The sequence below is a fragment of the Melozone crissalis genome, unplaced genomic scaffold (assembly GCF_028551555.1).
Source record: "Melozone crissalis strain CALT ecotype California unplaced genomic scaffold, PUWL_Pcris_2 ptg000042l_1, whole genome shotgun sequence".
NCBI classification, from domain to species: domain Eukaryota; kingdom Metazoa; phylum Chordata; class Aves; order Passeriformes; family Passerellidae; genus Melozone; species Melozone crissalis.
The window spans coordinates 8,031,915-8,058,171 of NW_026535820.1; the positions used below are offsets into that span (position 1 = coordinate 8,031,915).

A 26,257-nucleotide genomic window follows, 5' to 3' on the forward strand; every position below is an offset into this window, starting at 1 on the left:
AGTCACAACCCCAGACAGGACCCCATGGCTCCAGGAAATAATTTCAAGATGCTCCACATCGCAGTGCCCAAGAGGAAGAATATAGAAAATGGCATAGTAGATCTGCCTGTATGACTATGGGTTCAAAAATCCAGCTTCATGTCCCATTGGAGTGGAAACAAGATCCATTAAATGTTTGTGCAGAATGGCAGGAATTCTCATAAACTTAATGATGGGGATAGTGAGAGGACAAATATCTTCTAGGGCACATAGAAGGCCCTGATTTTAGTCCTTTCTCTGCCTTCTGTGTGACAGAAATTTTCATTTTTTGAAAATGAAATTTCAAAATTGAGGTTCCTTTGAGGTTCCTTCTGCCCTATATTTCTGTTCAGTGCCTAAACAGGTGGATGACACTGAAAAGACAGCCACTTCTCCCTTGCAAAAACTTTTTCAGAGAAGTAGCAAACTTAGATTAAATCTCATTTTAAAAGTTCTTTGTTCTAGTTGATGTGCTGCTCCTTCAGGAAGGAATTGGCATTTTTTGTGACTGAGATGAGAGATCAGTTTAGATCATTTAGGGTTTTCTTGTAGAGATAGGAGACACAAGACACCCCAGTATTGTACTAATCTTTCAGCTGTCACAGCTGGTTTAATGTGAATTTCTAACCAGAGGGAATTTTTTGACACTCTTCCCACATGGACATCACTATACATTGCTATACATTACCTGAGATGTACCCAATAGAAATTCATTTTCTTGGTGGTAGTTAAAGCAAACAGCAAACAGCATGTGACAGGTAATAGTCACACTGCCCAACTCACTGCAGGAGGAGAGTTTGTCACTGCTGTGCTGAACACCACAGGAAAAAACCCAGAACAGAGCAGAACAGAACAGAACAGAATGGGACACAATAGAGCAGAAGCCAAGGAAGGTTACACAACCTCACACTGGTGACTCTGCTGTTGTTGGTCAGCCACAGGAGCAAAGCATTGCAAAGGCAACAGGAGCTGCCTGCGTCCCCTTTTCTCTCCTGCCCTACCCCAAGCACTCTGTTAACATTATTTCCAAAGATCTAGTTTGTATTCCTAGACTTAATCATTTCATGTCCCCTGGATGCCTCTATTTTTATTGTATAAAAGAAGGGGAGACAATATTCTGTCTCTAAGGCATCTTTCTGACTTCATTTCTTTTGATGAAAGGCTTTTGATTCAGGTGTGTTTGAGTGAATCTGTGAATATACTGCTTACTCAGGAGTTCTTTAGCATCATGAAAATAAATGTGAAATGCATTATTGTTTTCCTTATGCAAATAACTGCTGAAATAGAAAATTGTTCTTTTGTCATTTGAAAAAACCCCGAAAACACCAAAAAACAAACAAACCAACAAAACCACTTTAGTAATAACACTGTTATCAGGAGTTGTGTGCTAGAATATTTGCCTTGTACCTCCTAGATTCCATTTGTCTGATTTGTCTGCTGTCAACCTATACCTTCTGTTAAGCATTAGACACTTCAAAAAAGAGAAAAAGATAACACAAATTATTCACCATTAATTCTTTAAAATGAGTCACTATTAAAAGCTTAATTGTTTGCTGAGAGGGTCCAAATTAGTGGACTTTGCAAGATCAAACAAAATTGAAGATATTTGTCCAAATTAAAATGGAAACATGCATCCAGAATATACCAAATGAACATGGATGCTTCTGTAATAATAATTTTATTATCTTCAGCTTCCAGGCCAGACTTTTAATTATGACCCTTTATATCAGGGAAAACCATGTACTCAGGATTAAAAACCTATTTCTTTAACTAGTCTAGTTAAAGACTGTGGTTTGATATATTCTATGCTACAACTTTTATAAAAACCAGAGAACACTTCTAATAACACTTTTCTAATTTCATGGTTCAGTGCACAGTCAGTAAAGATTTAAATAATTCAGAAAGAAAGCCTATTCTGTTTCTTTATTAGAAGTTTGAGTCAGGCAAATTCTTTGACATTTAATAGGTTTTTAACCCTTTTAATAACTTCTTATAATGAAATTTATTGGAAGTTGTTTTAAATAAAGGGTTATTATATTAGAGTGAATAGCAGTCGGTAGTTTTTTATGATTAGTTTTGAGACCTTGGCCCTGTGTGGCTCAAAGGATATTAAAACATAAAGTAGAAAAGAATGTTAATAGTCACCAAATTAACTGTGTACCAAGAAATATAGAAACTGTATGTGACTGCATTTTTGTCATTATGTGATCATACTATAAAATTTTGCAGTCAAATTTTGAGTATATAATAACTTTAAAGGGGCTTAAGATCACTTACAAATCCAGTACTATATAAAACAACCTTAAGTGTTTTAATTTTTAACAGAATGATTTTGAAAAGATTAGTGTAGTAGGTTTAATAGGAGTGGGGGGTTTTATTATTTTTCGTTTAAGGTTCTCTTTTCATGAGAGTTCTGTGCTGTTTAATTTTAAGACTGTTTTCCTAATCAAAAGAAATTTTGAATGATCCTTTCAATTTATTCTTAAAAATGCAGTGGATGTAGTGTATAAAGTACTCCTGTGTATAGCACTAGAATATTCCCCAAATACCCACTTACTTTAAAACTTAGTCTTTCATTATACAGTTAGCTGATACAGAAGAGAGTTATAAAAATGAGATGATGAAAACACACCTCCCCTCCCTCTGTTAGGTGGTGCTTTGAGTTATTCCTTTTAATGTGTTTTGAATGGTTCTCTGTGGTCGTTTCACTGTAACCTTGACTTTCATAAAAAATCCTTCTTTAGCACTTGTTCACTTATAGATCTTCTAAAACAAGACTTGGTTGGAAATATGATTTCTCCTTTAGCTTCATGGAAACAAAGATCTGATAAATTGTGAATCTTTGGGTTTGCTCACTCTTTGTTCGTGACAGGACATACATACCAAGTACCAGTTTTAGTCACTCTAATCAGTAAACTCAAACTTCCTGTCAGATTTCAGATCTCCAAATATTTGGGTCACTTTTTTGGTTTTCTCTGGTGTATAAATACAGATGTTCGAGTTATCTCAAGTTTTAAGCTCTCTCATGAAAAAGCATTACCACAGTGGAAAACAACAGATAAAACTGCATGATTTGTGATTTGCTTTTTATTCCTTTGCCATTAATCTAGGATCCTGACCATCAATGTGCATTGAACAGCCACAAGGTACCATTGCTTGATCACCTGTATGAACTGAATAAAAGGTGTCTAAAATTGACATTTCTGTGGTTTTAGATGCTCTTTTAAGTTTGAATGTATGGTTGTACAGAACTATATAATATCCTGTGTTGAAAGGGACCCACAAGGATCACTTAGTGCAAGTCCTTGTTCTGCACAAAACATCAACAAGAGTCACACCATGTGCCTGAGAGCATTGTCCAAACACTTTTTGAACACTGTCAGGCATGGTGCTCTGACCACTTACTTGCCTGGGGAGCCTGTTCACCATTTGTATGATGACTATTGATTGCATTTTGTAGCATTAAAAAAAAAAAAAAATTATTAGGTCTTTTTGGTTTAGCAAGTGTCTTGATCCTAAATTGTATCATTTCCCAGACACTATCCCTTCTTTCTTCTCTTTTGAAGCCTTCACTTACAGAATCAGTAATTATGTAGGAATTACTTTTTTTCCTCTCTTTTTTAATGAGCATCTCTGTGTCACTGGAAAACATCTTGCAGATGTGCATTGGCTTATGGTAGAAGATAATTAAAATGCCTGAAATAGAAGCAGTAACATTTCTAAGCAAATTTCATGGCTTTTCAGGGGGTTGGCACAACCAGACTAATACTACATTTAATGTAGTGCTGTTTGGGAACAGAGAAACATTCAGATTTAATACAGCACAGGTAGTAGCACAAGTTTCCTGGGAATATAAATGAGAATACTACTATTAACAGAGACCCCCTCTGCTTACCAAAGAATGTCCACCTGGTGACTCAGGTGGGTCATGCCAGTGAAGAAAGGACACTGTGGGTATCTTCATAGATAACACTTAAGATCCGCTGGGGTTTTCTCCTATTTTTTTTTTTTTTTATTAATTGATTGAACCATAGCTTTGTATAGTCTGAAAAGTTTTTACTCTCTAACTTACCTTGACCACTCAGACAAGAAGAACTGTCAGCCCCTTCTGCAGTGTCCATCAAAAAAATTCACAAGAGTATTCAACTTGTAGAAAACTATGCAAAAATCATTTCAAGAACTTCTGGTGATAACAGTAATAATGTCGGCTGCTCCTTGATATGAATTTTCTCAGATTAGTGAGATACGTGAACTTCACTTGCTTCAGTGATTAAGACCTGTGTATTTCTCCTTATGTTTTAATGTTCTCATCTCCAGTGAATTATCTCTAGTGTTTCTTGCTTGTACATAGACCTGTTGTATTTACTTTGATCTGTTAAGGCAACCTGTCTTTCTTCTTTCATTTAGTGATAACATTTATTATAAATGAATCTAAATAGGGAGGGACAATTGGGACTTCTGCAGCTTTTCAGAGAGATGTTGCCTCATGGTTATTAATTATACCTAGAAAAATAACATGAATTATTTTGCTAACAGCACGTTCCCTTTGAAACTGCCTGTCTGATGCTTCTCAGAAAAAAATTATTTGCTTCCTAAAGCTACATTCTAGGACATTAGTTAAGACTCCTGAAATTTGACTCTTTCTGCATCTTGCATATGTTAACCAGCTTGTATCAAAAAGGCTGATAATTAATTTTGGAGTTTTATTGCTATGTGATACCTTCTGTGAGAGATGAAGGATTCTATCTGAATACTGTGTCAGATGAAAACATCTGTATTTTGTGGGCTTCAGAGCACAGTCTTTCAAGAAATATGAAGGTTATTGGATATAGTCCAGAGGATAGCAGAAAGAATGATAAGAGGTGTAGAAAACGCAGCATACGAACAAAGTCTTTCAATCTTCAGGTTTAGTTGTTTAGAGTAAAGAAGAAAAAACTGAAAGGAAATTCATAACAGCCTTCTAGTGTGTACAACTTTTCTGTAAAGAAGGAGAAAAACATTCCTCATGTCCACTGGGAGCAAAGTAAAAAGCAGTAGGTTTAAATTACAACACAGGAGATTTAGGTGAGACATTATGGAAAAAAGCCCTTTCCACTGTAAGGATAGTTAAGCGCAAGAATTGCCTAGGGAGGTTATGAAGAGGTTAGACAAACATATGTCAGAAATGATTTAGGTGTAGCTAATCCTGCTGTGAGATAATGTTGGACTAAATAACCTTTTGAGGTCCCTTCTAGCACTATTTTCTGTGATTCTGTGATTAGGATACTGTACTCACAGTATTGTCCTGCCGTGACATGTTTCCTTACAGGGATGATATCACTGAATTCTGCACTGCATGCTTTGCTTTGTTTTTACTGTAAACTGATGGGATGAACAATAGTCTGATGTTTGAAGCTCTTTAGCCTTATTCTTAGTACCTCAGGAACTTTGAGCAGGGCATTAGGAGCTCATCTTCAACCAGACAGCCCTCTTCTGGTTTTGCACTACCCATGTGTCAATAAGGGGCTTTGGTACACACCTGAGATTTAGGGACTTGTACTGTCTTTTAACTTGCAATCAAACACTTATTTGGCTAAATGCTCAGTTTCTGCTTATAAGCCAAATGCAAACAGAAAAAAAATAGACATGAAAAGAAATGTATCATAGCTTCCCCATAAAAGCAGGCATGTTCTAAAGCTGAATATAACTCAAGTTGTGAAACATCCTGGAACTGACAGATGGAGAATGATATTAAAGTGCCAGATATTATCATTATTACCTCATCACAGAAACCATTGAAGACATCAGTTTAAGACTGTCCTTATCCTCTGTAACACTCAAAACTCTTTAACTTTGCTCTTCCATTTGGCATTCTGCCATCCGTCAGGATTTCTGTTCAGCTTTGCATTCGGCAGGAGCGTGTTCTCAGTATTGCCTCTGCATCCTGAATATGGCTCCAGCACAGCCACACAGCCCTGGGCTTTGTAAAACTCCGTCTGGAGGAGCAAGGAATATGAGGTCTCAGATTTTGAAGTAGTTTAGAAGAAATTGGTCATACTTTTTGACAGAGTGTATGTCTGATCAGTGCTACTGTTCTGCAGAGATGAGGTTGTCACAGCATCTGTGACAGGGACACACCATTATGCCACAGCAGTGACCTGAGTGTGTAGTTTTCATAGCTGAGTGTGTTCTTGTACCTACAGAGGAGATGGGACAGTTCTTGGTTTTGTTCATCCTTTAGGAACATGGAAATTCATGTTTTCTACAGAGTGATCTCACAACTTTTTACATTTGTGTGATTAGTTGCCCATTCTTACTGAAGGAAGGGAGCAGTTTCCATTTTCTCAGACAATCCCACTTTTTCACCAGGTAGAGGCAGGATGGGAGAAGGCAGGCTCTGCAGTGCTTGGTAAAGAGGTGAGCCAGAAGCCTCATCAGCAGATGTGAATCACGTCTGTGGATCCTGAGTGCCACAGCTCTGTGAGATGGACTCAGACTTCCTTGTTCTCTGCAGGCAGGTCCCTTAGGTGGGGATTTCTGGCTTAGCATCTGAAAGAGAAAATCTACTGTTAAACAAGCTTATTTGCTGCTTACACCTGGTTTTCGGCAGGTAGCCTGGTATTCATTTGATTTAAAAATTCAGGAGAGAAGCCGAATTCATGTGAAAAGAAAAATACTGGGGTTTTTTACTCCACCACTTCATTTGCAGTCCTCAGAATTTCCGTGGTGAAGGGTTCTCTTGCAAATATATATACATATGGATTTTGTACAGGGATACATTCAGTACTGTTCAGTTGTTATATTATCTAAAAACACAGCCTATGTTCAATACTGGAGTTAAATTATATCACAGACTGTTTAAAAATATATGTTGTTTAAAGAAGACAAACACAGAATGTTCTGTATTATCTATCTGATATTTGAAGCTCTTAAAGGAGAGATCTTTTTAAATAATAGCAGAATCAGAGAATCACAGAATGGGTCATGTTGGAGGGACCACAGTGGGTCATCTGGTCCAGGCTTCCTGCTAAGGCAGGGTCATCCCAGAGTACATGGCACAGGATTGCATCCAGATGGTTCTTGGATATCTTCAGTGAGGGAGACTCCACAACCTCTCTGGACAATCTGTTCCACTACACAGTCACCCACTCCCTCACACAATAAAGAATTTCTTCCATATATTCAGATAGAGCTTCCTGTGCATCAGTTAAGGCAATTGTATCATATTTTATTTGAGGGAAAGTAATTAATATGGTCACCCTGGCTCTGCTTTTAGAGACAGATAATTTTGAAGTTCATTCAAAATAAGAGTTAGGAGTTTCATATAGAGGTTGTTAGATTTCTAGAGTTCATAAAATCATTAGGATGCCTTCCCTTTCTAAAAAGCAGTCAAGCCTTTCCAGCCTTTCTGGAAGGGTTTATTCTGCACCACGAGATGCTGCCCCATGAAAACCCGAGGGCTCAGCCCCTGCAGGGTGCAGGGTGCCTGGGGAGGGCACACACCCACTCTGAGTGCTGCAGACAGGGTCAAGGGAGGGCTCTGGGGAAGGGTTTTGCCTCCCTGTGCCCAGCACATGAGAGACTGTGTGGGTTCCCATCCCTTTACTGTTTGCCCCATGTTGGCCAAGAGAACGTGGAGACCCCCAGTGCTGCTCCACTTTCCCCAGCTGCTGCCCAGCTCAGCAGCTGGATCCAGAGCAAAGTGTCTGAGCAGCAGTTACAGCTGCATGGGCACAACTGTCTTGATACAGATTGTCTGCTGGAGGCAGAGATAATGACAGCTTTCAAGGCTAATATGCCTGGCAAGGAGGGAGCTGATACTGGAGGGAAGGGACCAAGAAATCAGTAGTAATTTGAAAATATAAATGTCCACCAGGATTCAAATTTCAGCCTTCAATTGATTTCATCCACTGTGCTCTCTGTGCTCATCTCCTCCGGTGCTTTAGTAGTCATTAAATGAACTTGGAAAACAAGTTTGTATCGATAACTCTTTTTACCAAAAGCTATTAATTTCTAAAATAACATAAATACAGGTATAATTGTGATGTCACATTGTCAGAAGCCAATTCAAATGCCTTTCAGAGATACAAGTACATGTAAAGTGGTAAGTATGCCATAACTAATGGTATTATTAGCTTGATTTACTGCAAATCAGTCACCTTTATGAAAATCAATCCCCAAGCTCATAAAATAAAATATCTCCCAAGAATTGTTACATTTTTACACTGTCAATAATAAGAGAAAAGGTGCAGTTATGGGTTTTATCTTTACTTTTTCCTGTGTGTTACTGGTTGAAAGGTATCTTACAGATTGCTGTGATATGTGGGAGTGTGTATATGAGCAAGAGATAGGTTACAGAAGTCATGAGCTATAAAAAGATTTAAAAAAAATAAAATCTGAGTGATCTTTAGACAATTAAGATGACATGTCTAACAAAGACTGTCAGTAGAATAAATGTGGCTATGTTAATATATTGAACCACTAACACATGTCTTTATCATAATGGAACTTACACAATGGTAGCTTCTGTCAGATTCTACTGTATACATACGCACATGTTTTCTGATACACAGAAAGACAACTGTATCTATTTCACTTCAGCTCTGAATTGATACTTCCATTTTAAATCACCCACAGAACATCTTTGCTTAAATCTGAGCTTTCTCTGAAACTCTGTGCTATTTGTCATATGAGTATACTGAAAAGAGGTTACAGGCAATCTGCTGAGGTCTGTGTGTATGATGCATTTGACCTCTGGACAAGAAAGAAGCTTCATCCTCCAGTGCTTTTAATTCTTATCCTTGCAGAGGCTGAATCTGTTGCTTGCATTCAAATAGTATGTCTTGTTAATGCTAAGTAGCAGTGACCCACATAGCACAATAGATTCGTTTGTCAATCCTGTGATTTCTGAGCTTTCCATTCATATATGTCTTAGCAGTAAATCGACTCAGAAATCATTTTATCAGTCTGTCAATGCATCCTTCTTGTCAATGGTCTGAATTCTGAAAAGTCCAGTTTCTCATTGGGCAGCACCAGGGGAAATAGATTTGGACCCAATACTAGATATTCAGACTCTGAAAATTCCCTGCAGCTCCCAAATCGCAACTCAAAACCACCAAAATCCTAAGTTAAAAAAAGCAGGATCTGGAAATTATCTTGAATTTTGAGGATGTTATTGTTCTGGTCTAGGTCTGAACTTCAGAGTGCAAAGCTGTCCCTGTTTGTTAGCATTTCAGAAATACTCTACACACAGTTACAGAAAGCAGTGCCCTTTTGTTCCCCCATGAAAAAAACCCTGAGCTTTCATTGCTTTTTTTTTGCTATTTCCAAAGGCTGAGGCTAGAGCCTGAATTCTTTATAACAGTCAGTGTTTTGCAAATGTCAATCATATTCTTACTATGTTTATTTTCAGTATTTCCATGTTTATTTAAGTACTTGCCATTTCCTTTAAGCCTTACATAGCCAATCAGGCCAACCTGGAAGGTCTAAAGGAACAGAACACTTTATTAGTGATATGCTTAATACAGTTTTTTTCCTCTTGTAGATGCAAGATTTACGGAATACAGAAGGAGCCCAGTATAGTTCCCATCCTCAGATGGCAACCATGAGGCCAAGGGTTCAACCTGCAGATATTAGGCAGCCAGGAATGATGCAGCACGGGCAGCTGACTACTATTAACCAGTCCCAGCTCAGTGCACAGCTTGGTTTGAATATGGGTGGAAACAGTGTTCCTCACAACTCGCCCTCTCCACCTGGAAGCAAATCTGCAACTCCTTCACCATCCAGTTCAGTCCATGAAGATGAAGGAGAAGATAGCTCTAAGGTAGGCTTAGATGCTAGGATTGCTATGTAAATGGTGGATATTTTTAGGACCTGCTAAATGAATGATATGGCCACAGTTATTAAGGTGATACTTTATACATGATTGGTGGTTCACTGAAGTGAATAAAGGGTTATGAATACAGAACTTACAATATCCAGGCAATTCTTCAGGCAGCTTGAGTAAATTGCATCATTCCTCTTTGTGAGAGCAAACTGGAATACTGTTGGACACTGAAAGGAGAAAGGATAATCATTCCTTTAGGAATTTAATATAAGGGTTGAGTTTTCTCACTTGCATAGCAGGGATGTTTGTTCCCAGTTAAAGATCAAGTTACTGCTATAAAAAGTATGAACAGTCTGTGCAATATGCTAGTCTTTGCCACTTGGTCACAGGGTGTGTAAACAGAACATCATAGCAACCAGAACAGAAAGATCCTATGAACTTTAAAATCCTTACCTTGAAAATCTGGAAGACCCTGTATGCATTCATACTTTTGGGAGGTGCTGACACTTCATCATGACATGTTTAAGCTTCATTTTCATGTCAGTGCAGGAATGAAGTGATAAGAGAAATTTACATAATAAACTTCTTGAAAGGATAAATGTCAATCTATATAGCAGGTTTCGCATACAAAAATCTCCCAAATCTCCCAAAATCCTGAAAACCTCCCAGAAATACACAAGTCTATCATCTTAATTTTGCAGACAGAAAAGCTGAGACACAGGAAGACTGGGACTTTGTACTAAGTCATCCCTTAAACTAGTAATAAAGCATGTTGAAACTGGGGACCTCCTTAGCTCTGTTTTGTGGTCACTAGAAAAAAGCAGCCCTGTTAGAGCACTCCTGCAGTGCAGAGTGTGCCACGTGCAGGGCAGAGTGTGCCACAGACATGTCTGGTGGGGAAAAGTTGCAGACTTGCAGGGAATGTGAAGAAAACATATTGTGAGTCACTGAGGAGGTATAATCCAGTCAAGAAATGTGAGTCTGATTTGTTTTAACATTATATTGTTTTTCATGCCTCCAGCTATAAAATAATCATGTAATTGGAGACATATGTTTTACTACATTTTGAATAAATTCCGATTCAAAAGTTTTATTTCAGGACATTCCCCTGATTTCACAAACTTTAGGTTTTAAAAATTACTGAATAATTCATACATTTTAAATGAGCACTTCCTTACTGAGGGAGACTTTAGAATACAGTTATGTAAAAATAATTCCAGGCAGCCTTTACTTTTTCAGAATAACTTATTTGCTACTTCTCTTGCATTGCTAATATTTTCACATTGCTGGGAGTGTGCAAGGTGCTCTAAACTTCTGGAGAAAATATCCATTCAAATAATTTGGATTTCCTTTCTACTTCTATCAAGTATTTCAGTTATTAATCGATATTTTTCATGTACCTTTTGACTGTAGCACTTTGTACTAACAGAAGTGTAGGGCTGTGGTTTAAAGCAAGCAGTAGTTATCTGAAGCTAATGTTTTTAATAGAGGAATACAAAGCACTGCAGACTATTTTCCTTATGAAAACCAAATATATATAGCATTCAACTTTTAATAAGGATGTTACCCTCTTTAAAATTCTCTCATGCATAGTCTAAGCAGAAAAAGATGACAAATGGCACAATGCATGACACAAAATTAAATCCAGTGTGCTAAAGTAGATACATTGCCTTAAAATTATATTTATAATTTCACTGCTAAGAGAAAAGTTTCAAAGGATATTACATTTGGTTAATATTGACAGAGGCTTAAAGTTTTCTCCATCAAGTATGGTTTAAACAGCAAGCTTGATGAGGAGCAGATAATGCTATTCATGTCTTCTGTGGGATTTCTTAGGGCTTTGTGAAAACACCTGAGGCTGGCCACTAATGGAGACAGGCCATGGGCTGGCACACCTGACCCCATGCAATGGTTCTGTAGTGCCCTCTGTAAAAGACAAAAGGGGTTGAATAATTAGCCTAAGTATCTTGTTGTACCTCAAGATTTAAAGCTCTCCACTGTGTATCTTTTTGGCACATTGCTCTTCCTGGAAGCTGCCAGTGAGTGGCTAAGAATACTCAAAATAAATCAATTTTCTGTGGAGATCTTTCTCCCCAGATACAACAGTATTACATTTTATCAGAGTAGCTTTGGAGGGGCCTGTTAAAGGTCTCACTCCAGAAATCCACTTCCAAGTGAAAGAAGGCACTGGATGGGGACAGGAGCAGATAGATTGACTGTTCTGTCTCTTGTGAGAACACCTGTCTTTTAACTGAATATAACTTTGCAAAATTTGGATTCTTCTCTTTGGTATATAAACTATCATGCAGATGTGTGGTATTATTTAATAGATCAGGGCCAGAGCTCATTAGCCAGTCCTTTGGTAGGAATACAAATGCTGCAGTGATAGGGTTGCTGTTGGAGTTCACTTTTTGCGCAGTCAGAGATGTAAGACCTCTCTCAGTTTATACCAACTGAAATATGTGAAAGAGAAGCCACTGGTCTTTTCATTTTTGGTAGAGAGGTCCCTAAAAACTATTCCTACTCCTATCTAGAAAAAAAATTACAGGCATCTCAATATCCTGTTAATATTTATATGAATTTATAGAAAGAGCATGGTGGAAGGTGCAAAAAATACATGCTTTGCATATACATTTGGACTAAAAATGTAATTGTTGCCCTATGAACCACTGGTTTCCATGAATGAAGGAAATGACCATTTCAGCTCAATATGCATATTCCAAATTCCAGTATTAAGCTTTACAAACTGATGTAATTGTTCGTGTACTGAGCTTCGTGGATGTTCATTCCATGAGAAATATTCAAATTGTTGTAAGCCTTATCCAACATACACAGAACTAATGGCAGCAGCTGCTAAATGTTATTTGGCAATACTCATTCCCATAAAAACGCTTTCATATAGGCTGTTCAGACTTCAACTGTCCTATATTCCCTGGCTCAAAGAAAGGGAAAGGAGCTGCATTGTAGAGGGCTCAGTTTCCCTTCATGCTATTGCTCTAAAGGCAGGACAGCTGAGGTGGCTTGACCATGAGATCAGTGACAACTGTAGCATAGTTGTAAGGTTGGATATACACTCAGGGAGCTGCTAAAACCATGGAACTGTGAAATGTAGCCTCAGACTGAGGGTATTGTCTCTGCAAAGAGTGCACATCACTAAGGCTCCTTAATGTTCACAAATCTCCTATGTGGGACTATTGTTAGAAGCAGAAAAAAGGGAGAACTGCTAAAAATAAGTAGTTGTAAGTAACTATAAAAACATCCTAAACAAAGTCACCACTTAGCATGTGCCTTATTTTGGCCACCTCAACATTGCAATATTATATTTCTGTAATTCTTGCCATAATTCACACTGTTGAATCGTTAAACTTGTACTTCGTTATTGCCAAGCATAATTGTGAGCTGCTGGAAGCATTACTGGTTTGTAAATAAGTATTTCTTCATAGATGGATAACAGGGTCTTCTTCTGTGTTAATTTGCATATCACTTATGAGAGAAATTCAAATAATGTATTTTAGAGGAAAGATAGCAAGAGGAGTGCAAGTAGCAAGAATTAAATAACAGAAATACAATTACTAAAGAACTGCTGCAGCATATTCTCCTTATGTGGCAGAGGTTTTACAATATTTACTTTATATGATAGGAGTTATAAGTGGAATTCTGTGTTGTCTGTTCAGCCTATTATGCAGATGGTGCTTGATTAAAATCTATTTTAAACTACAGCGATTACTGCAAGATAGTGTGCATAAAACAGCTCTCCTAGCTCCATTAAAGGCTTTGGTACTATTGCAGTTTATTTTAAATATGCTTATAGACATTTTCCAGGTTCTCAAGGGACATTTAGATATCAACGATGTGCCTTACTTGATAGTTTTAAATCCTACACTAGATATTCTTGTGATCTATTACGTGTGCAACATGGTTAATATACACTTTTTTAAAGTGAAAGATTATTGCTTTCTTGTGATAAATAAGTTAAATACATCACCATAATTAAGCAATAAGCCATGACAGGAGGTGGATTACCATGAGCTAACTATACCTCCAGGGATTTTGAGGCACAAGTCTATGCCTAGCAGAATATATATGGTTTTTATTTTATTTTCCATCTGTCTCTGCTTTGGTGGTTAGAAGTGGAGTCTATGAAGCTGATAGACTGATGGGAGCATAAGGTAGACCATCATCTCAGCCATTTGCAAGGTTATTAGTACTGGAATTCTGGTATTCTTTTTATTTCGTTATTTTCATATAAGACAAACAGAATTTCCCCTGTGAGTACTCTGTTTTTAACAGTGGGTTTTTGAAGTCTCTTGATCATTAAGGTTGGAGAATAAGTTTCTAGAGCTCTTCACAGAACAGCTTACCAGAAGGCACTTACGCTAGTTTCTGTAGTATATCACCTAGTTTAAGGGTAGTTGAAGTAATGTGGTATCCTAACATACAGAGAACTTTTAAATCACATTGGTTCAAAAGTAAACTGAGAGGAGAAAAATGTTAGTGAATCACAAGGGAAAAATTTTAGCTATAGAGCTAATTATTTCAAAGTCTTCTTGCTCATGGAGTTCCAGTTGCACTGGACTTTTGAAAAGTTTAGACTAATGTTCTCAAATTACAGCTGTAGTTAATTGTACGTTAACTGGTAGTTTTGTGTATCCTGTAGAATTAAAAAATAGCAAGAGACAAAAAGTTGGATAACTTAATAAAGGGTGGCATAATTTTGTTTTTCCATATTTTCCAAATCCTGACAATAGGCTGCATGTCTATTAACTTTGTAATAAAGTCACAGCTATTGTAACATAATGCTCAAAAAAACAAGGAACTTCATTTTCAAGTTCTGGTCATCACTTTGTTGCTGTTTTTAGAAAGCCACAGAGATTCAGATTGTTCACTGTAGTCACTTGGCTTCTGTTGGACACCAAATATTGAGGCATATAGGAAAATAAAAAAGTCATTTTTCTCAAAATGTGAATTTCCAACCATTTTCCTCATGCAGTTCAATGATTTGAACACCTGTATCCTCCTGTGCCACTTGATACACATTATTAAAAAATAATGATAGAAGGAAGTGAAAGAAGTCATGCCTAGTAGACCCTTAGCCTGGAGCATACCATTTATGCTCTTGATCTTCTCTTCTCTTAAAAATGCTTATGATGCACAGTGCTTTGGTCATGCCGACAAAAGAAAAAAGCTTTTGAACCCACTTGTAAGATGACACACCATTTCTACAGATACAGTAAATTAAGTGATCATATCAAGAAAAGCTACTTTGCCATGGAGCTCCAATGTGTTGAAGAATCAGATTATTGCCCCTTTATGTGCTTTTAAGTCATAGAATCCTAGAATAATTTAGGTTGGAAAAGGCCTTTAAGATCATGGAGTTGAATTGTTAACCTCATATTTCCAAGCTCACCATTAAACCGTGTGCCCTGGAGCCCACATCTAGACATCCTTTAAATGCCTCTGGGGAGAGTGACTCCACCACTTCCCTGGGCAGCCTGTTCCAATGCTTGGCAATCTTTTTGGTGAAGAGTTTTTTCCTAATATCCAATCTAAACTTCCCCAGGGGCAACTTGAGGCCATTTCCTCTCATTCTTGGTTGGCTTGTAACTTGGGTCAAGAGCCCAACATTCACCTTGCTACAACCTTCTTTCAAGCAGTTGTAGAGAGTGATGAGGTCTCTCCTGAGCCTTCTTTCCTCCAGGCTAAACAACCCCTGTTTCCTCAGCTGCTCCTCACAAGGCTTGGGCTCCAGACATTTCACCAACTTCACTAGGAAAATTGGGTGCTTCGGCATCCAAATGCTCATGTGGGGGCTTTTTTTCAGGTGGTGTATAAATAAAGCACATGAGCTTTCCTCCGTACACCATTCCTCTTTCACTCCTTTCCTCAAACCATTTGCTTTTACATGAGCAGATATAAAAACTACTCAGCCAAATCCAGATAGGTCAAAACTAATCCTTTAAAGGGCTCTAAACTGTCTATACTGGTAAAGGTTTGTTTCTTCAGACTTTAATTAGAAAGTGTGTAGGGGAATGTCTGTAACTTGAATTGCTTGGTTCAAAATCAGATTTTCTCCGAAGTCCCTGGAAGATGTACCACCAACTGCAGAAGAAATTGATTTGAACAGTAGTCTGGGGTCATTCTGGGGAAAGATGAGAATAAGCAAAAGGTAGAAATGACAGTGTTCCTGCTGTCTACAGGTGGGTCATGTTGTTGAACTGATACTCAGGCTATAGAGAAACTAATCTCATTTTAATTTTCTTGCTATAGCCACTAGAAATAAAACTTAGAAAAGGTGAAAAGATGACCATACAGAGATTATAGCAATTATATGAAAGAGGAATATAAAGAATTATCCAAAATACTTATAGTGAATTTTATGCATGTGACTAAAGCAGATAGTGTCAACATTTGGATTGTCAAAGATAACAACAAAAATTCCATTTCTGCATGTCAAATCCAAAGTTTTTGCATCACAGAGGCTGTAACAGTGGTTGGAATGAATTAAACTGGCTTTTTTTTTAAGGGTACTTTCCTAATTTTATGTTATAGGTCAACGGTGGCGAGAAGAGACCTGCTTCAGATATAGGAAAGAAACCCAAAACTCCCAAAAAGAAGAAGAAGAAGGACCCAAATGAGCCACAGAAGCCTGTGTCTGCCTATGCATTATTTTTTCGAGACACTCAAGCAGCTATCAAGGGCCAAAACCCCAATGCTACTTTTGGTGAAGTCTCTAAAATTGTAGCTTCAATGTGGGACGGCTTAGGAGAAGAACAAAAACAGGTACAATATGTGCTGTAGCTCAGAGGCTTTGTTTCAGGAAAGTGTTATCAGGGTCATCTGAGCACTGTAGGCAGCTTCTTTTGTTAGCCAGGATGAAACTTGAATATGTGCCATCTCAGGAATATGATTTAAAGAGGCTGAGATAAGGAGAGTATATATAATTTTATTTTATCTGTATGAAACCACTAAAAGAGTTTACCTTGTTTTGGGATGTGGCACAAGTTTTAGGATTATATTTAGGAATGTTTTATGCTGAAATCTGTGGGTCTAGAATTTTGCAATGTCATTGCCCTATATGTGAAACTGCTGAGTACAGGGGCCTTGCTGCCAAAACTTAGAATATCTGAGCTCTCACTTGTAGATGTTTCCCTTCCCCATGATCCCATGATGCCAGAAGTAAAACTGGGCTCACATTTGCTCCCAAACCACCTGGCTTTTATGAAAGAAGTTAGTGATGTGTTGACCCAAAGAGAGCTAGGGTGGATGCTGGCAAAGGGCATCCTCTAGCATGTATGTGGGCTGTGAAAATCACTTCCCAAGGTTGCTTCTGTCTTCCATGGAAGGCCTTGGTTCTGCAACGAGGCCAGCAGAGCTGGACCTGAAACATTGCAGAAATAATTCCAAGTCAGGCAAAGCTGTGTAAAAGTGGGCAACTCTGGAAGCTCATCACATTGAAGTGGTGACAGCTGGCGAATACCATGGATCCACACTGTAGCATACCATTGCTCTTCTTCTTCTTCTTCTTCTTCTTCTTGTTTCATTTTTACTAACTGCCAGCAGAATGGATTGGATTGATAAAGGAACAGGAACTTTAAGAAAGAAACAGATATGGAAGGAAAGGGTATGTTCTGGGTGAGAGTTATATTGGCTACAGGAGAGCTGGACTGGGGTTGATGTTAGCACAGAGAGTGGAAAAGTACTGGGAATGAACAGAATCTCCTTCATTCATGCACTGGTATTGGAAAATTACAGTTAAAAAACTAAGAATTAAAGAAAACTTTTTAATGATTTATTGGTAGGTAAAATTATTTGGGCTTGGGAAAAAAAAGGTTACTTTGCTAATAACTGGGTAGTGTAAGTACATCTAGATCATTGCTAAATATACCAGTGTAAAAAGAATCAAGATTTGGCACTCACTGACTAACTAAAAAAAATAAAATAAAACCTCTTGTTATCTTCATCTACCAATGAATAAGACCAGCGTTTGGAAGGTTTGGCTGGAAGAAAAGTAACTTTCTGAACACAGGTATCAGAAAAGTCACTTGGGCTGGCACATTACAGTTATTTTCTCGTGTTGTATCTTCTTTTCCCTTTTTTAACATGCCCGGCAAAGGCCAACCTAAAAGACTGTTAAATGCATAAAATACACATTTCTTTTGAGCTTGTCATTGTGAGTACTACCATCAAAATATTAAAGCTCTTCCATAGAAATGTGTAACAAAATTGCATGAAGCCCTAAATTTCCAGCTTAACTTAAATTTCCTATTCATGGTTGAGAGCAAAATTTGAATAAATCCTATAATGTAAGAACAGAACAATTTTTTTTTCCTTGTCTTGTTGCTGTTAATCTAAGTTGAAATACAGATGAATGATGCATTTTGGAATCCATATGACACATGCATATAAAAATGGCTGCAACATTGTTTTTTAAGCCAGTTCTTTAAAAAGTTTGGGCTAGCATATCTTCATTTCTTTTTTACTCATCTTGCCTATCCATTATCATCTATTAAGCACATTTTTAAAATTCCAGGCCAAAGCCCTTTCTAATTTAGCACTGTACAAAAATAATAAAAGATAGTTCCCATTAAAAAAATAAAATTGGCAATCCTATTTTCTACAATAAATTTAAACTAATTTTTTTCCATTAGGGATCTAATAGTAATGATTACAAGACATCTTAACTGACTAGATAGCCTGTATTTTAAAGGCTTAATTTTTCAGATCCAGAGCATTAGTAACTGCTATGAAATCTATGTCTCTGGTAGGAAAATTGGACTCTAAAAATACAAATTATCAATGTAGCATTTGGTATTTGGCATTGAAGAAGCTTCAGAAATTCAAAAATAGTTAAATAAAGAAACAATAACATCAACTTTATTGATGAATTATACTTGTTGAAAAGGATTCAATTATCATAAAGCTTCTGGCTTATGTTTTGGAAGCTAATGCTTATTCTGGAATTTAAATAGAAATATATTTCCAAATTATGTTTCCTGAATTGGAACTCCTTTTCCTATTTAAATAGTAAGTATAAATGAATCAGAAAGTAGAACATAATGCAGCTTTTGAGAAAGAAGAATAGCCTCATGTTTTCATGCTAAAATGAAATCTTCTTTGTTTCTGTTATCTGAGCCATTTTTTCTGAAATGCATAGAATTCTTCTTACTTATTCCTGAAGATTGACCACAGAATAAATAAAAATATAGAAACTCAGTACAATAATGACCTAAGGTCGATATATGTCCAAGACTTTGCAACAAAATTTTGATAACCTGGCATATTGAAAAGCCTTGTGCTATAACCACCTCTGTCTTTCAAACTGTGAAGAACTAGGAAAGTGTTATTTGAGAAAATAGGATTTGAATGACAAAAAAGGAAATGGTGTTATGAACTACCTGACTGTGGGTACTTACAGAAGTTAGGGGAGGGTTATGCTTAAAATGGATTGCACTCTGATACTCTCACCATGAGAAGAATGCAATTCATTAGACTAAAGCAGATACCAGTGTACTTCCCTCTTAATTTATCATATGAAGATATTTGAATTTTTGAATCGTATGTTCCCATTAATTTCTCTATGTAAAAAGCCCATTTGCAAACAATGCTGGTGTGTGCCTGTATTCTATTTGTCCAACTCTATCTACAGAGTCTAGAAGTTAAAGGGAGTTCAGTGGTCATGGTGGACTTTGTCACGGACTTCTCAAATTCTGGATAGAGTACAATAAATAAACGTGATCAGAAGCAGGCACTGTGCTTCATTTTTCACTGTAAATGCTTTCTAAAATTGTTCAGATTAATAAATCAGTGAACAGTAGGCAGCTGTAGCAGTAGTGTGTTGAGGTACATTCTCTTTAATGCTGTAGCCATAGCACTGGGATATTTTTTTTCAGTTCCTCTCCTATGATCACAAACACTGTTTTCTCTGTAGTACCATTCCTCTGTGCATCCCATTTCTATGGCTTATCTATGTGCATCTTTGCCCTTTGCACACTTTTTTACTGCAAAGGGGAGATAAACAGCCCCCAGGAAAAATGGATCAGCATGCTAAATGGTCGAGTCACTGGCTTTCAGACAGAACACTGGTTTAAACTGGGTAAAAAGGCTATTTAGGTCATTTTCTGTCCTTAGATGAAAAAGGAAAGTAATTTTAAATCAGTACCAGATGTGCATGTACTAAATGAACCTTAAGTTTCTAATTGGAGTCCTAGTAAAGCTGTAATAGATGTGGCAAATTACAAACAAAATGTTCTTGTTTACATTAGTGTAACTTTAAAACTTCAGCCAAAGACCTTAATAAATGTTCTGTTATTCTAAAAATGGAATTGAATGTCTATTCAACATTCAACAAAATTAATCTCTGGTGTTACTTCAGTGACTTAACTGGAATTCTAGTAGGAATTAATTTGGCCTCCTATGAACAGCTCAGTGTGCATACTTGTGTGTGTGTATGTGTGTGTATGTGTTCCTGTGTGTTTGCTTCAACATTGCCCTGGTCCTACAGCTGGGAGAAGGAGGGATTCACCCAAAACTCAGCAATCAGAAGAAGCAGGTGAAGTGACTGTTTGAGTGCTGTGACAGATGCTTTCTTTCAGGCTGCATAATTCACAGACAGTAATATTAGCTGCAACAGTTCAGCTCAATAGCAACACCTCATTATTTTATCCCTCAGTATTTATTCCTACGGTTGACGCCTCATGAAATTACTGTTAATGTGTTTATATAAGGGCAGATCTGACACAAGTGGGAAGAATTTAATTTCCCACTCATTCTTTCCTGCTGATGTGTCCTCTTCCCCTGGTAGAAGTGGCAAGTGTAAATAGTTAATTTGCTTCAATTATGAGCCTGTCCTGCTAAATTAGAAGCAGCAGGAATATGAAGAGCCAGAATTATACATATGAGGCAGCTGACAAATCCTCCGAGCTCACAAAATCAAATCATTTACTCCTCATTGGTGCTTAAAGACCCACTAGATAAAAGCTGCAGTTTATTCTTTAATATCTGATGGACTTGGATTGTATGTTACCAATACCTATGTAAAACTAAGTCCCTGTGCTTTAGTGTCAATGTTTTTGGTGCTGTTAACATTTTCACTATAACCCCCAAGCTTTCAGGGGTTTTTATGTTGTCTCTAAAAGAACCCAGACTAATTTGGCCATGAAAAATAACAAAACATGTTTAATAAGTTTTTCTTTTCCCACAGGGATGTTTTAGACATAGCAGCAGATTATCCACTGCTGGGATGAACCAGGTAGATCAGGAGGGGATTTACAAGCAATGCTGGCCAACACCTCAAATCTCCACAGCTTCATTCATGATGTGAAACACCACAAGTGAGATCAAAGTGCATCCAAGATCAGTGTTTCAAGAGGCCTTGACTCCACCCAACCTAGATCCTCCCTCCCAATGGCATCCCATCCCTTGACATGACAGATGAGATCACCCACCCCATGGCTGGCAGAGCCATCGTGTCCCCATTGCATTGCCATGCATGCGGGGTGCCCTGTGCCAGGATGTCAGACAGCTCAGGGGACTGGCTGCTGAAACAGCTTCTGAAGATGTGCAGACCATGAGGTCAAAGTAGTCTGCATCATTTTTAAAACAAATTTTCAATTTCTTCGCTTATACATGCTGATGTACTCACAGAGGCATTTGTTTATCTATCTCTTATTCTCCCTTTAGAAACCCTTCCTTGCTCCATGCTAATGAAGCAATCTCCAAGGAGTAACTAACTCAATTGTAAGAGGATGAGAATGTACCTCCAGTTTAGTAGATAAACAACCACACAAGGTTTAGCTTTGTTTTATTTTTGTAAATGAGAATAGGAAAAGAAGGCACATCTGTGTGTGCACACTGCCAAAGTGAATTATAAGCAAAATGGATTCTGGAATAGGCACAACAGACAGCAACTTTACATCTTTCCTTCCAGCTACTTGCACCTATGTGCTTTCACCAGTCTTGCATCTTAGGAGTGTTTGGGAGATGCACTGTTTTTCTTTACAGATTCCTCTTCTATTGAAATTGCATCTCTACCCTTTGAAGGTCTAGGCTGGGGTGTTAAGATTTCAACTGATCCTCATCCTGGTGTATTCTCCTTCTCTCTTCCTCTGAAAGCATCTGAATGAAAGCATCATTAATGAGCTGGAACACAAACGGGCCAATAATAGACACATACTATGTGCAGATACAACTCATGTCTATTTACACATTAGTAAATTTATATCTTCAGGTTTTTCCATCCTAGCTTCTACATGGCCAGTCCTTGAACCCCTTAACTTCCATTGAGGTCAGAGGGGAGATGTTTGAGGCCCTCTGTGAAGTCACAGGGAACACCAGACACCCTCTGCTCTGGGTGGATTTCTAACATCCATTTGCAGCACAAAACAACCTTGGCTCCTAGAGAAATATTGCACAAGGCCCCTGAGTTATGAAATGTTGACTTTAACTCCACTTTCTTATTGTACTTGGAAGCAGATGGGTCAAAAGGACCCTGGGTTTCAAATACTACTGTAGCAATGTGCATAAATATTAGACTTAATTTTCAGCTTATTCTTCTTCCCCAGCTTTTAGCCATACATTTGACTTCCATAGGAACATGACTTTTATGTCATTTGCATACAAAACTGGATTTAGGCCCAATTATTATATCTCCATTCAGGCTCACATCCTTTAAAAAAAAAAAAAAAAAAAAAGAGTACCAGCAGGTGGAAATAATCATCAGATAAATCATGTGTTTAATGTCACTTGTTTTGTACTAAACTTTCATCCAGCGTGCTTCTGATAAAGTGTGCAGTCCTGTTCCTGTAAGCTGAAAGCATCAAGACTGTAAGGTCAAATTATTTAGGCCTGGCGCAAATGGCTGCAATTTCCAGTGTTCTCCAGGAGTCTCATTGTTTGTGCTAGAGCTGAATTTGGCCTGTGATCTTTCCCCCACATGCCAGAAAGACAGAATTCTTTCCCCTAAGCCTCTAATATGTCATCAGTGTCTTTTCCATGCTCTACAGTCAAAGAGACTACTGAGCCATATAGCTAGCCCTGGGCCTCTTTGTTACTGTATGTACTTAGATTGAAAATCAAATGGTAATATATTTCAATGTCCATTAAGCAATTCTGAGGATTTTTTTTTCTGACTGCTGTGGGAATATCTTTCTCCACATTTTAGATGAGTGTGTGCAGCTCTAGGTGCCTTTGATACAAAATCAGGAGATTAAAACTAGAGATATGTCTCCCACTTGGAAAAAAATACAAGCTTTCTCTACGGGCTGAAATATTTAGGGCCAGGAATGACAATCTGGATGTGGAATTTAATTTTGGATTGGAGCCTACTGTATTTTATCAGATGACATTCCTGTAACTGTAGTCCGTGAAAATGACACTCCCATGGGATATAACACTGCAGAGATGGAGAATACAGAATCAGTCATGTTGCTTTTTGATTTACTGTTTTTGCATATACTGTTTTGTGGGGTTTCTGGAACACTTCCACCAAAACAAATGTGGGCACTTTTACATCATTTTAAAAAGACAAATATAACTTGCTTGCAACTCTCAGCTCTAAGGAGATATCCACAAGATAAACAGAAAATTTCCCTTTCTTTGTCATCCTCATACCATCTATTTAGGCAAAGCCACAGAAGTAGCATGGTTCTTTGTAATTTGCTCTGTCATCTAGGAGACACAGAGCTTTTGCAGACTTCCATAAAACACAAATTCTGAAAGTGTCTTTTTATTCTAAAATTATGAGCCAGTTTAGTTCACTGTCTCCAAGTCTAGGATCGTCTCTAGAATCAAAGGGGACTGTAGTCCCAAGCAATAATTTTGCATTATCATCTGATAGTCAGAACTGAGGATGTGGTTGCAGACATTTGAGTGCCTGTTTGAGTTCTTGTGATGACTGAGGGAAGGGGGATCTGTTCCCCTCAGGCAATAAGGGTGCAAGCCACAAGTGACAGGGTAGTAATCCTGCTGCTTACTGTGTTGTGATGTGTTGATAATCCTCCACAAGCAAGTTGGGAGGAAGTTCATTGTGAAAAAATGGCTAACCAGAACAAAATCCTGGCTTAAGACACTACAGGTATATTTCAACTATATCTATCTATCTATCTATCTATCTATCGGTAATGAACTTCATATTATAGAACACATAGAAAAGCACAGGAGGCATAAAACCTGCCTCAAAGAATTTATGATCCAAAAAGACAAGAACTGAAAAGCAGTTAAAATACATAAAGTAAAACATTACCAGAATCTGACAGCATAAAACAAAAGTGCTTAAGTTCTGTGGCTTTAATTTGGTGAATCTAGTATTTGTGAGTGGTTGTCCCATAGCTTGCCACCCTTCTATCTCCATGTGGAATTTTGGATGCATTCAGTTTAGGGATGTGTATCACTGTTGATAAGCAGAGTTCGGTCCTTGGTGCAGTAGCTCCGGTGGTCCACATACATTGGCAGCCCAGGAAACCTGAGCTAAATGTTGCTGCTGCAATGGCCTGGGGGCTGGTACCAACCTGTGAGACCCCAGGGCATTAATTTTTCCTAGTGGCCTCATTCAAATCATATATTATATATGTGATTTATATGATATTATATGTTATATATTATATCTATTGTATTATTATATGTTATCTATTTAATTTCTATTTTTACTTCTATTTCCATTTCTATTTCTACTTACGTTTATATTTATACATAATATATCTATATTTATATGCACAAAGTAGGGGTTTGTGCTCGCTGCTTTTTACACACTTTGCTGCACAGTGTAAGGGAACTTGAAGCTACCTTGAAAGTACAATTAAATGAGGACCTGTGTATTATGCTGTTTGCATTTCTGTGTGTGAAGCACAGTAGGAAAATAATGCCAGCAAGTTTCATTTATAGATAAATGTAGGCAGTCTTGGTGTTTTGGGGTTTCTATAACATGCTGAAGAGAAAAAGAATAAATTAAACTGACCCACCCTGCATATACAAAATGATGTCTTTTTCTGCCAACATTCTTTTTTTTCCACAACTGGGACAATATAGAAAATAAAATACTGTGTAAGGACACAAATATGCTGCCTGAGTGACAATCAGTTGACGTTCAATTATCATGTTAATCGAATTAAAGCAAAATGGAAATTACTTAATTCCATAACTATATGTTCCTGTCAAGTTACTTATTTAATAATTGTTGCTTGCTTGACAGAGGACAAGAAAATGACCTTATAGGAGATTTCTAAGATGCTATAAATAAAATTAAATGTTCCCACTCTACAGTATAGATAAGCAAGTGAACAGAACCCTGCTTTATGATACAGGACAAATGTTAGTTGTATTATTGGATATGATGTGCTTGATAATTTGGCACTGTCTTAAGCATGAAGCTCAAAAGACCTTCAGCTGTTTTCTAGAGCACACTTGAATGATGACACAAGTCTTTTTCCTCCCCAGATGTGCTGCAAGAATACAAGCCTTATACTTACAACAACACGAAACTATTTAAGCCTGAGGGCTAAAAAATTCTCACAGCTGCAGAAAAAAAAATTTAAAATAGTTTGAGAGAAGCAGCTGACTTGTTCATACCTGTTTGAGGCACTGCTGCACATGCTGAAGACACTCCCCACTTGCCCTGCCTTCATTAGCCCCCAGTGCAGGTCCAGTTCAGCACAGAGCCAGAGAATTGGTACCACTGCCAGGGCCACATTCATTTACCTCCAGAGAGAAATATTGATGACCAGAGCAGACTTTGTTGCCATTTATGTCACCAAGTGTTTAATTCCCAGACAGGCAGAATTTACCCTAATTTTTAGTCTAGGCCATGACCAATCAATTTCCAAAACCAGCATGAGGATCATCAGCTTACTTGTATGCTAACCTAAGCAGTGGGAATCTTGGGAAGGACACAATGAGAGCTCAACCTGTTTGCCTCAGAGGACACACCAATACTTTTCCAGGGACAAACTGGGGTGAGCTGATGACCTTCCAGGCCAGCCAGCCTGCAGGAGCCATTCTTGCCAATGCAAAAACCAAAGCAGGCTGAGGTAATCTAAAACTTTTTCCCACCCAGTAAAGACTTTTTTACTATAATGACCTCCTGTTAAATCAGTAAATTTCATTGTGCCAGGGATGACATGGTGTTCATGTGATTATTATTCATTCACCAAAAGATTCAAAAGAGGGCAAGGCAGGGTGTACACTGAACATGCTAGATGCATAGGTAGGACATAATTAAATAACAACTGTCGGATGATATTTCCATGAAGTAGTGATGTTTTAGGTGGAGATTTCCAGAATTGTTGTTAGTTTCATATTATTGAGTTAACCTTGTGCAGTATTATTATTTGCAGGAAAAGTCAGGTCTCAGAGGACTCTTCCAATTATGCTGTGACTGTAGGAGCGCAGCAAGAGTGTCTATTTTTTATATTTGTGTAATGCAAAATAAAACCCAATGTGAAA

General features: G+C 37.7%; 1 protein-coding gene across 4 annotated transcripts in view; it reads left to right on the top strand.

The window, feature by feature from the left end:
* The window catches only part of TOX (thymocyte selection associated high mobility group box), a 217,944-nt gene that overhangs the window by 163,578 nt on the left and 28,109 nt on the right, over nucleotides 1-26,257 (top strand). For 3 of the 4 annotated variants that reach the window (XM_054285215.1, XM_054285214.1, XM_054285216.1), the window contains exons 4-5: nucleotides 9,542-9,820; nucleotides 16,373-16,603. In XM_054285215.1, coding sequence (XP_054141190.1) covers nucleotides 9,542-9,820; nucleotides 16,373-16,603 — 510 coding nt within the window. The remainder of the gene's footprint in view (nucleotides 1-9,541; nucleotides 9,821-16,372; nucleotides 16,604-26,257) is intronic. The other variant, XM_054285217.1, reaches the window with a different exon arrangement.